Source organism: Lemur catta, chromosome 1, assembly GCF_020740605.2.
Source record: "Lemur catta isolate mLemCat1 chromosome 1, mLemCat1.pri, whole genome shotgun sequence".
Lineage (NCBI taxonomy): Eukaryota > Metazoa > Chordata > Mammalia > Primates > Lemuridae > Lemur > Lemur catta.
In genome coordinates, this window is record NC_059128.1 from 26234956 (window position 1) to 26247526 (window position 12571).

The 12571-nt window shown below is 48.6% G+C and overlaps 1 protein-coding gene across 3 annotated transcripts in view; it reads left to right on the plus strand.

Moving 5' to 3' along the window:
• The window catches only part of MIDEAS (mitotic deacetylase associated SANT domain protein), a 61577-nt gene that overhangs the window by 47331 nt on the left and 1675 nt on the right, over positions 1-12571 (plus strand). For 2 of the 3 annotated variants that reach the window (XM_045564146.1, XM_045564141.1), the window contains exons 4-11: positions 3348-3693; positions 5830-5896; positions 6360-6502; positions 6627-6730; positions 7080-7155; positions 7841-7929; positions 10527-10676; positions 11854-12066. In XM_045564146.1, coding sequence (XP_045420102.1) covers positions 3348-3693; positions 5830-5896; positions 6360-6502; positions 6627-6730; positions 7080-7155; positions 7841-7929; positions 10527-10676; positions 11854-12066 — 1188 coding nt within the window. The remainder of the gene's footprint in view (positions 1-3347; positions 3694-5829; positions 5897-6359; positions 6503-6626; positions 6731-7079; positions 7156-7840; positions 7930-10526; positions 10677-11853; positions 12067-12571) is intronic. The other variant, XM_045564148.1, reaches the window with a different exon arrangement.

The following is a 12571-nucleotide window of genomic DNA, read 5'->3' on the forward strand; positions in this document are numbered from 1 at the left end:
AATGTTTTTCTTTGTATAATATTTATCCTGTTTAGAGTTTCTAGTGCTTCTTGAATATTTTTTCTGCTCCATTTTTCTCTCCTCTTCTTCTAGGACTCCATAACATATTTGTTAGACCTTTCCACCATGTCTGTATGTTATATCTGTCATGCACTTTCCTATATTTTCCATTTTTTTCAATCTGACCTTTCATTTCACTAATTCTCTCTTTGTCTGTGTCTAATATGTTGTTAAACCCATTCATTATGTTCTTTTTATTTATTTATTTATTTAAGACATGGTCACACTCTGTCGCCCTGGCTAGAGTGCCATGGCATCAGCCTAGTTCACCGCAACCTCAAGCTCCTGGGCTCAAGCAATCCTCCTGCCTCAGCCTTCCGAGTAGCTGGGACTATAGGTGCCACCATGCCCGGCTAATTTTTCTGTTTTTACTAGAGACAGGGTCTCGCTCTTGCTCAGGCTGGTCTTGAACTCCTGACCTCAAGTGATCCTCCTGCCTCAACCTCCCAGAGTGCTAGGATTGTAGGCATGAGCCACCGCACCCAGCTCACCTTAAGTTCTTATTTTATTCATTGAGTTCTTATTTTTAGTTATTTTATTTTTCAATTAGCAACTTTCTATTTGGTTCATTTTTAGAATTTCTAGTTCTTTGATGAAATTCCCAACTTTGCCTTTTATTTTATTGCATAAATTAAGTATAGTCTTCTTAAACTTTGTGTCTGATAACTCTGTTATTGTGGACCTGTTTCTATTACGCATTGTGTCTTATTTTTACATCACATTTTGTTTTTATGTGTATCTGGTTAATTTTTATTGTATGTCAGACAGTATATATGAAAATTTTTTGAGGTAATTAAAGACCCTGGGTGATGTTCTCTTCCAGAGAGGATTTGTCTTTTCTTCTGATGGGTAGCAAAGAGTACTAGCAAACCTGAATCACTTTAGTTTAATCAGAGGTTAAGATGAGATGATTTGAGGTTGGGCTTTATTCCACGTAAGGACTAGTCTACTTGTGATTCACCTTTATTCTGACATGTAGCTTTTTGGAGTCCCAATCCACAGCCTGGAAGTTTACCAACCTTTCCTTTCTTGACAAACGCTGAACTCCAGTTTTTATTGTGTAAGCTCCTTGAATTTCCTAAAAGCTCTACTCAGTTTCTCAGCCTCTCAGTTGCCTCTCCCAGCAACGGCATCCACCTCTAGGGAAAATACAGCTCCAAGTGCTAGGCTCATCTTTTTGACTTTCTTTTTTTCCCCTGGATCTTGGCTCTTTAATTCTTTGCCAAACTGTTTGCTCTCTGATACCTTCAGAAATGTGCTTTTTACATTGAGTCCAGATTTTCTAGTTACTCTGAGCTGGATGGAGAGTTGGCCTGCATGCCTATCCTCTGTAACAGGAAGGGTAGCGCCGGGATTATCATGGGCATCAGGGTCCCTGCTCTCTGGGGTCTTGTTCTCTGGCTGGGGGAAAGTTTTGGTAGAGGCCAGAGGCCTGGGCAGCTTGTCCTAAGAGTGGGCAGGAAGAGCCTGAGCAACTACACAGCTCAACACCCCTATTTCGTAGATGAGGTAGATGAGGAACTACGTCCAGAAAAAACAAGAGACTGACCTAAGTCCTTACAGCGAAGAAATGGCAGAGCTGTGAATGCTTGCCTATGAGTGTTTTCACTATACTAGGCTTTTTGGGGGAAGTGTGTCTTTTGTTATTTGTTTATTTAATTCATTATTTATTTTTCTTTGTATTACAGACATTTTCAATCATATGTTAAGGTAGAAAGAGTGGTATAAAGAATGCCAATGTTTAGCCATCACCCAGGATTCACAGTTATCAAAATACAGCCAATCTTGTTTCACCTGTATCTCTACTTCTCCCTGTCACTGGATTATTTTGAAGCACACCCCAAACATTGTGTCATTTCCATCCATAAGTACTTTAGTTTGTATCTGAAATATTAAATACATATATAAAGACTTTGTCATTTTTTAAAATATAATCTCAACACCATTATCACACCTAAAAAATTAACACGGAAAATACTGTCAAATATTCAGACTAGTTTAAATCCCTTATTAAAATACAGATCATCACAGCTAGCTGAGTTTATGTTGGATTTCTTGTCTAGTAAGTTTGGGGCATCTTTGGCTCTGGTGTATTTTTTTCTGTGCAATCATATTGTTCCCCTAAGGGTGGAAGAATGAACAATTTCATCTCATTCTAATCTGTAGAAGGGAAAAGAGGGCACAAATGGGTGAAGGACATGGCCACGGCCTCAGAGAGTTGGGGCTCTCTGCTGGAAGGTGTTTTGGGAGCTGGAGCTGTGGAGGGGAGAGAGCCCATTGTCCCCAGGCCCACCCAGTCAACATGGCCCACCTTACCTGTTTAACGGGTACCCAGAGGGATAACCTGGATGCTGCCCACCCTGTAGGGCCATTCTCTGCCTTTTGAGAGTATAGGGATGGAGCATGGGAGGTCTCTATTCCCTTATAGCCGTGCTTTCTACTCTATATGGAGGACCATGAGGCTTACCGAGCAGGGAGAAGTGGGAGCTGGGAGGGCTAACTTCTGATGACAGCATGAGTGGGCTAGTCTGTCATAACAGGACCTCTGAGAAAAGAAGTCCTGTGAAGACAGGGACTGTCTATTCCATTGTCCCAGGTCTGTGGGTGCCATGCCCAACTCAGGTCTTGGCACACAGTAGGGGCTTCCGTCTACTGCAGAGCGTGGAGTTTAACTAGTGGTAACAGCCAGTATTTACTGAGTAATTGCTAAGTACCAGGTAATGTTCTCAATAATGTCCATGTATTAATTTATGTCATTCTCATAGCTACCTCATTAAGTAGGCACTTACTATTCCTGTGTTAAAAATGAAGATGCACAGAGAGATTCAGTCATCTTAAGTGGCCATAAGTGCGGTAGATCCAGCCCGAACAGTCCAGCTCCAGAGCCTGGGCCCTTCACCACTGCTCTCCTGCCCTACTGCATGCTTTACTGCAGGGGTGGGGAACTGTGTCCTGGCGGCCAAATCCAGAGCTGAGAGTCGTTTTACAATTTTACAGGATTATTAAAAAAAAGAAAAAGTGAAAGAAGACGAATATGTAACAGAGACTGCATGTGGCCCACAAAGCTGAAAATATTTACTCTCCAGCCCTTTACAGAAAAAGTTTGCTAACCCTGCCCTAGAGGAGATGATAAGAAAGGCTTCTGGACCTGCTCCCTTTTTCAGGCTTGCCTTGGTGGGTGTGGTGGGCAGACTAAGTTCCGAAGGTGAGACTGGCAAGCAGTAGTCAAGACCTGAGTTTTCCTGGGACAGAGTTGGCTGAGCCTCTTTGTTCTCTTTCCTCTCCAGGCTGAGGACATGAATGTCAGGTTGGAGGGGGAGCCTTCTGTGCGGAAACCAAAGCAGCGGCCACGGCCCGAGCCTCTCATCATCCCCACCAAGGCGGGCACTTTCATCGCCCCACCCGTCTACTCCAACATCACCCCATACCAGAGCCACCTGCGCTCTCCTGTCCGCCTGGCTGACCACCCCTCCGAGCGGAGCTTCGAACTGCCCCCCTACACACCACCCCCCATCCTCAGTCCTGTGCGGGAAGGCTCTGGCCTCTACTTCAATGCCATCATATCAACTAGCAGCATCCCGGCCCCCCCTCCCATCACGCCGAAGAGTGCCCATCGCACCCTGCTCCGATCTAGTGAGTGACGTGACCCCCTCCACAGCTGTGTGGCAGGGATGGGGCACTGGGCAGGGTGGCGGGCGGCTCAGCTTATGAATTGGGCTGGAATGCTGCAGGAGAAGGGGCTCCACGGAGAAGGAGGTTGTTCTGGTTCAAGAAGAGGGGGTGGGTCAGCCCGACTGCTTGGATTCAAATCTTAATCCCCACCATTTACTATTACACCCACCAGAGCAAGTCGTTTAAACTCCCTGGGACTCAGTTTCTTTAGTGTTAAGATGGGTACTTGGTTGATGATGAAATTGTCAATATTCAACTATTTTGGGTCCCCAAGTAGCAGCTTCCTGTGGCTCACCCTAATAGCCACCTCTTAGGATCAGATGCGTCAGCACACATGAAGCCCCTCACATCATGTTTGCTCTTAATCCCGTGTGGCAGATCTGGTCTCCTGCCTCTCCTAGACAGCCACTTAGGCCGAGAGCAGACATTGTGGAAATACTGGGCTGGTCTATTGCTGAAGTATGTTGCCTACTCCACAAAGGGATCCATTTCCTCAGAAAAATGGGATAATCCTATCCCTTACGGTGGTGGAGAGGATTAAGTGGGGGTAGCTCCTGGGTGCCTTCACCCAGTTAACCTCGGACCCTGACCTCACCCATGGTGTGGCTCTCTGGTGCCCCCTGGTGTCTGTGGCGAGAAATGGTTTGCTGTAGGCCGGCCGGCCTCTGGCCCTCCTGCTTCCCACTTGCCTGGAGGCTTCTCTCCCTGGCTGGGCTGTGCAGGAAGACGTCACTGTAGAGACTAGACTGGCAGCAAGGAAGAGGTCAATCTGTCCATGAGTTTTTACTGAGCACTTGGGTGTAAAGCGTTGAACTGTATCCTGTGAGGGCTCCAAGAATATATGGGACACCATGGTCTGTTCTAAAGAGAGTCCAGGGTCATCAGGGAGTTGACATGAAAGCCTGGGAGTCAGAAAAACACTGAGGCTCCCAGCAGCGTGGGATCTGCAGCCAGCGAGTGCAGCTGACAGGCAGCCCAAGCCTGCAGAGGCTGCTAGCCTGGGATGGCGAGGAAAGCAATCACGAGGGGGTGGGGCTGGAGCTGAGCTTGAACTGCGCAGAGAGCAAGCCAGGCAGGCTGAGGAAATGACTGGTGCAAAGGCTGCGGGTGGGGCCATGTGGGCAGAGTGAGGGGCTGTGAGGGAAGCAGTATGCTAGGACCGAGGTCCAGGCAACGGTGGAGGTATACGTGGTAGGGGGGAACCGCCTGGAATCGTGAACGGAGGATTTCAGGGTTTTTCTCATGTCGCAGAAGTGAGTGTCTTGGTCATGTGAGGCCTTAAGAAGATTAGCTTGGGGGAAACTGAGGCAGAAAATCCAGAGAGGAAGTGAGAAGATGATTATAAAACAGTGGGGACCGGGTGTGGTGGCTCATGCCTATAATCCTAGTACTTTGGAAGAATGAAGCAGGAGGATTGCTTGAGGCCAGGAGTTAGAGACCAGCCTGAGCAAGAGTGAGACCCCCGTCTCTACAAAAATTAGAAAAATTAGCCGGTGGTTGTGGCATGTGCCTGTGGTCCTAGCTACTTGGGAGGCTGAGGCAGGAGAATCACTTGAGCCCAGGAGTTTGAGGTTGCAGTGAGCTATGATGACACCACTGCACTCTACCAGTGGGCAATGGAGTGAGACTCGGTTTCAAAAAAATAAAATGAGAAAACCAGTGGGATCCTTCACTACTTTCCTAGTGTACCCAAAGTTTCAGCCTCTTTACTAGGAAACCATAGTTTTATGTTGGAGTTACTTCTGTAGCGTAGGAGCTCCTGGGGGCAGGGACATGGTTTTAGTAGTCATAGTAGTAATAACAGTTAATATTTATTGAGTGTCAGTCTCTGTGAATTATTTCATTCAGTCCTCACATTAACCCTAGGAGACAGGTAGTAATAGCCCCTTTTTGCAGGTGTGAAAACTGAGGCATCCAAATATTTAGTAAAGGGCCTGAGTCATGACAGTTAACAGGCTGCAGAGCCAGGACTCAGGGTGCCTGAGTTCCAAGTGTGAGTCACCATTGTGACTCTTGCACTATAGGGCAGCCACCTAGGGTTGGGGGCACTTTGCTGAAGGGAGGGTGGCGTGTACTAACCTGCTCTTTGTCCCATAGACAGCGCCGAAGTCACCCCGCCTGTCCTGTCTGTGATGGGGGAGGCCACCCCAGTGAGCATCGAGCCGTAAGTTCAGCCCTGCCTCTCTCCCATGGCGTGAGGGTGGCCCCATTGGTTCAGTGTGTGCACGCGGGCCCTAGGAACAAGAGGAGGGTTCTGCCGAGCCCTCTCTGGGCTTCTGCTCTGGGCCCTAGGCTTTGCTGTCTCCACCTGCTTCTGTGTGAAAGTTGCAGGGAATGGAAGGGACCAGCTCAGCTTGAATTTATCTTTAGGAGATTTGGGAGGGTGGGCCAAGAGACTTTCCCCATCTGTAAATCTAGAGCAGCTTCTCCCTGTTCCAACCTCTGTGCTTGCCTTTCTGGTGGTTCCAGGTGCCAGGCTGTCCTCACAGTCCCCCAGAAGCCAGATAGCCTATACCCAGCTGAGACCTTGCCTCTGCCTACTACCCCTCATCTTCTCATCTCTGGGGAGATAGGTTCTCTATCTCCACAGGGAGAGGCCTCACTCCCTACCCTTTCCACCCCTACAGACGCATCAACGTGGGCTCCCGGTTCCAAGCGGAAATCCCCTTGATGAGGGACCGTGCCCTGGCAGCTACAGACCCCCACAAGGCAGACTTGGTGTGGCAGCCATGGGAGGACCTAGAGAGCAGCCGCGAAAAGCAGAGGCAAGGTGAGGAGGGACCTGGGAACCAGCAAGCGAGGCAGGCTGGTGGGTGGATGTGTGTGCCTACCCAGCCCAGCCCAGCCCTAAACGGGGTTTTCTCTCCTCCCTCCTCCTGCTCCCATGAATCCAGTGGAAGACCTGCTGACAGCTGCCTGTTCCAGCATTTTCCCTGGAGCTGGTACCAACCAGGAGCTGGCCCTGCACTGCCTGCACGAGTCCAGGGGAGACATCCTGGTGAGATGGCACCCCTGGTAGAGTGAGGGTCTCACAGGGAAGCTGGCTTCGATCCATGTCTGCTGCCCAGGAGCCAGGCCTCTGGCATGCAGATTGGAGGCCAGGAGGAGGGCCTGACCAAGGAGCGGGTTGTGGAGGCCCTGCGCCCTGGTTTCTGAGCATCCCCATCTGCTGTGACCTTCCCATCCTGCCAAAGCTCTTGTCCCTCAGCAGTTAAGGGGGGCAAGAGTAAGTGCCTACCCTACTTAGAGGGCTGAGGAGGTCCTCTGGCCTTTGCCAGGGCCTAGGATGCTCAGTCCACCACTGAGACCCCTGCTGGGACCCTCACCTTCCCTTACTTGCCGTGTAGGAAACGCTGAATAAGCTGCTACTGAAGAAGCCCCTGCGACCCCACAACCACCCACTGGCAACTTATCACTACACAGGTGGGTCTAACTGGGTGGGCATGGGGCCTAGAGCCTCAGAAGGTCTCCAGCATCAGGGGGACCCTGCTTGGTGCTGAGTCACAGCCCTGGGTTGGAGGCAGGTAGAAAAGCCAAGAGCCAGAGTGAGGGAACTGGCACTAAAGCTGCAGTAGCGCTCCAGGGGCTTCCTGTACCCTGTAGGGGAATGAAGAAGGGGGTGGGCAGGTGGGAGCCCACTGAGGCAAAAAAGTCCAGATCACAGGTGCAGGGACAGGAAGCCAGGCAGTACCATCCAAATTGGCATCAGGTACCTGGAACTTAGATGGCCCCTGGAGTGCATGTCCCGTTCTAGGCACTGTACTTCAAGGGGGACATTGACCAAGTTGCATAATCCTAGCAGCCACTGTTCTTGATCCTCGTTAGTGCTACATTTCATCTGCACCAGGCAGAGGACCAAGGGTTTCACATGCATTATTTCATTTAGTCCTCACCACAGCTTGTGAGCTAGGTTCTATTATTAGTGCCCATTTCACAAACAAGGGGAGCGAGGCTCCGAGTGACATGGCCAGTGAGTGGCAGGAGCAGGACGTGCAGCTGGCTCTGATGCTGCAGAGTCTGGGGGTGGGTGGCCTCACACTTCCTGCTAGTCAGGATTGCCCAGTGCTCATGGTCCTGCTCACCACACTGCTCCCTCTTTGCTTGGTAGGCTCTGACCAGTGGAAGATGGCTGAGAGGAAGCTGTTCAACAAGGGCATTGCCATCTACAAGAAGGATTTCTTCCTGGTCCAGAAGCTGGTGAGCTGGGCTCTGTTTCGGGGGCAAGTGAGCACCAGGAACTGCCTGAGTGACTCTGGGGCTCCCTCTGCCAGTGACCAAGCACTCTTAAAATGCAGTCAGTGCAGGCACAGTGGCATGTGCCTGTAGTCCCAGCTACCCAGGAGGCTGAGGCAGGAGGATCCCTTGAGCCCAGGAGTTCGAGTCCAGCTTGGGCAACATAGCAAGACCCCTGCTCCTTAAGAAAAAAAAGAAAAAATCATCAGGTTAATGCCACTAAGTAGGCTCAGGGATGATTTTCCAAACGATACAAGAAGGGGAAAAGATTAGGGCTTTTTCTCTATGGGTTCTAAGCACCCTTCTCCCACCTTAGGGTCTTGTGGCCGTGCTCCAGGGACTCAATCTGGAAGGAGGCCTAAGTGGGCATCAGTCCCTGGGGCATCAGACTTAAAATCGGTGGGAGAACTAGATGGGAAGGAGGGTACCCTAAGGTGAAGGGAACTGGGATCCAGTATGTACCTGTGTAGCAGACCTGGGGGACCTCTGCCCACTTCCTGTCTGGCCTAAGGCTTCCTTCCAGGAACTCAGCTGACCATGTCTAGGTTCCCTAGATTTATCTTGTCTCTCTCCTTATTCTTTTGGAAGAGTAGAGTGCTTTGCTAATCCAAGGAATTGCATCTTTCCAGCCCTGTCTCACAAATCTGGGCTGTGGGGAGAGTGAGTTGTGTGGATGGCAGAGGAAAAAGCACTTCTAAGAACTGGCTCTTCCTGGGATTGTAGATTGTGCTGGGAATGGCCCTAGGGACTGGACAAAGTGCTGATGAATTCTCCTACGAGAGCCCTGTTGTGAGGACAGTCTTTTGCTGTGTTTTATTAACACTTTGTTCCCTGATTGGGCAATATTGCTGGGAAGTACATGCCCATGAAATTCACTGAGCCGCCTCTAATGCCTAATGAAAAGAGCAGACCATTAGTCAGTGAAATGGTCAGAGAGAATTGACAGTAAAAGTATAAACAATCTAATTAGTAAATGTGTTACTTGGTCATTCCTGTGAGAGGAAACATGTCTGTCCTCAGGCAGAGAGGACCCGCACTGACCCCTGGGCCCTCTGGACAGGAGCTCCCAGCCCAGCAGTGACTGAGCAGTCTGGGAGCTCGTGGGGGTGGACGGACAGGGGGTGGTGTCAGAGAAAACAGCCTCTGTGTGTGGGAAAGTAGTCCAAAAACTAAACCCATAGATTTATGAAATGAGAGGGCTAGAATTTCAGAGCTTGAGAGCCCCTGGAGATCATTTAGTCTTAACTTATCCTACTTATTATTTACACATGAAAAAACTGAAATTAGAAAGGTGAGTGACATGCCTAAGGTCACACAGGCATTTGGTGGCAGAGTTAGGAGCAAGACTTGGGCCTTTTGCTTCCTTTTCAGGTTTTCCAGGGCTTTCTTGTTAGTTTTCCTTGAGTTCCTCCCCTGCGTAGGACATGGTGAGGACATTTCTCTGCCCTTACTCGTCAGGAGAGGAATGAAAGTGTTTGCCTGGATTGATGAGGCAGGCAATATTGCCTGTGTTGCCAGGTTGGGGTGGGCTTTGAATGTGAATGGTGCCCAGACATTTTCTCCTTAACATTTCAGTTTGAAAAATTTCAAACTTAAAGAAAAATTGAAAGAACAGTATAATGAACAATCATTTTACCCCTCACTTAGATTTACCAAGTGTTAATGTTTGCTGCATTTGTTTTCTCTTTCTTTGTCTGTATCTAAACTTATACATACACACACACACACACACACACACACACACACACACACACACACACACATTTTTTCTTTCTCTGTTTCAGCTAATCATTAAAAGTAAGTTACAGGCCGGGCGCGGTGGCTCACGCCTGTAATCCTAGCACTCTGGGAGGCCGAGGCGGGTGGATTGCTTGAGCTCAGGAGTTCGAGACCAGCCTGAGCAAGAGCGAGACCCCGTCTCTACTAAAAATAGAAAGAAATTATCTGGCCAACTAAAAAATATATAGAGAAAAAATTAGCCGGGCATGGTGGCACATGCCTGTAGTCCCAGCTACTCGGGAGGCTGAGGCAGTAGGATTGTTTAAGCCCAGGAGTTTGAGGTTGCTGTGAGCTAGGCTGATGCCACAGCACTCACTCTAGCCCGGGCAACAGAGCGAGACTCTGTCTCAAAAAAAAAAAAAAAAGTAAGTTACATACATCCTGTCATGACTCAAAAGATTTCAGCATATATCTCCTAAAAACAAGTATATTCTACAAAACCACTGTACCATTAAACCCACCTAAGAAATTTAATCTGATACAATAATATTAATATGCAATCCGTATTCACATCTTCCCGGTGGTTCCAGTGTTGTCTTTTATAGCTTATTTTATTTATTTATTCACTTATTTTAAATAGTATGGAAGGATTGATTGATAGAATTGATCAGTGGTTTGTTGCAGAACAGGCATTGAGAAATGCATTTATATTTCCTGGGTTGACTGGCTTTAGTTTTTGGCCGGAAATTAAGGGGGACGTGCAGGAACGGGAAAGGCTGGATTATCCCCAGGAAGGCGAGCCAACCCAGGGTGTTCTAACCTCAGTTTTGGCTTCAAACCAGATCCAGACCAAGACCGTGGCCCAGTGCGTGGAGTTCTACTACACCTACAAGAAGCAGGTGAAAATCGGCCGCAACGGGACTCTAACCTTTGGGGATGTGGATACAAGTGACGAGAAATCAGCCCAGGAAGAGGTTGAAGTGGATATTAAGGTGATTTCTTGCCCAAGCTCAGCTGCCTAGAACCTAGGCTGGGCCTGGGACCAGTGCCAGCTGGGAGCCTAAGGCCACGCTCTCCAGGAGTCTGTGGAGGGCAGGCTGAGGAAAGCAATGTCCCTGACAGCCCCAAGAAGCTGATGTCCCGGGCCCTGGACCTTTGGGTTCCCCTCTCTATGCTACCAATGTCATAGTAATAATACATTGTGTTCAGGCAGAACACTGGAGAATTTCACACAGGATTTGTACCAGCATCAACTTATCTCCTCATAGCAGACCTCTAACACCGTTTCCTAAACTTCAGCTATTCTTATATCACCTCTGTGATTTCTGTTATGTCTGCATGCTACCATGTGTCACTCTTACTACTTTTGTTGTGTTCACATACCACTTGTGCTGTTAATATTTCTCTTTAAATCAACTCATTTTTTACTCAATTAGAAGGGAAGCTTTATCTCACAATCTTAACTAGAAAACCAGTATTGTTGGCCATAAATAGAAGGTACTGGTAAAATAAATATATGTGAAAACCAAACAGTGTTATTAAATTCTAGCAAGATACTGTGTTACCTGCCAAGGCTATAAGAGTGAAGCCTGACCTCTCTGTTAAAGAGATTATCAAGTCTAGAGAAGTATAAGACACATTAACACCAACCAGAGACTTTGTCCTTGATATAATCAGGATCAAAAGAGAATTGAAAAATGAATGTTACTTAGTTCTGTGTCCATGTATCTACCTAACATCATCTCAGGGTTACAAGTGCACACTTGGTGACATGCCACTCTAAGACAGGGAGTGTGGTTTGGTGCTAATTTCATAGATGGGAAGGTGGTGGAGATACAAAAAGCATTACAAAGATAGTTTGGAATTGGAGCTCTAGGCTCACCAGGCCGCTTGGCATGGTCCCCTCCTGCCCCTGGCTCTATCTCAATCAAGTGCTCTGTCTTACCCTGTGCATTCCCAAGGCTCAAGACTCTCCTTCTGTCCCCAGGCATACTAGCCATGGGAGGGCTGTGAGTGAGGACATAGTCCTAGTACAGAAGGCTGTGCTGGGCTAGGCTAGACAAGCAGGACCAGCAAGGGGCTAGGGAAGCCCTGGCCAGGTCAGAATCAGTGCACTATGGCAGTGTGACTGAGCTCTAGGCTCACTGACCTTGCTCTTGTCCCCCATAGACTTCCCAGAAGTTCCCAAGGGTGCCTCCTCCCAGAAGAGAGCCCCCAAGTGAAGAGAGGCTGGAGCCCAAGAGGGAAGTAAAGGAGCCCAGGAAGGAGGGGGAGGAGGAAGAGCCAGAGATCCAGGAGAAGGGGGAACAGGAAGAGGGGCGAGAGCGCAGCCGGCGGGCAGCAGCTGTCAAAGCCACACAGACACTACAGGCCAATGAGTCGGTAAGTGTGACCTCCACTCTCTGAGCCCAGGCCCAGGAGGAGGGAGGAGCTGGGTCTAGGGGTGTGGGGAGGAGGGCAGAACAGGAATGCATTGATACTCAACATCTCATAGTAACAGGAGGTACACGGAGTACTTTATGCTGTTAACTCATTTAATCCATAATTATTATTCCCATTTTACAGATGAGGAAATTGAGGCCCAAGATAACACAGCTAGTAGGCAGCCTGACTCGAGTCTGCTATTGATTTTTATACTATACTGCTTCTGTATCTGAGATTCAGAGGAAAAATGCTTTGTGAAAACCTAGTAGATATGTGGGACACTGGGGACAGGGCACCCCCTGAGAGAACTGCATCCCTGACAAGAACGTCTGAGACTGAGCTGAGACCATGGGAGTAACAAAAATGGCCCTTCAGCCATGATCTCTGCAAAGTACTTTCATTTCCATTAGCTCATTAATTCCTCACAGTAATCCCATAAACCCCCATTCTGCCAATGGGGAAA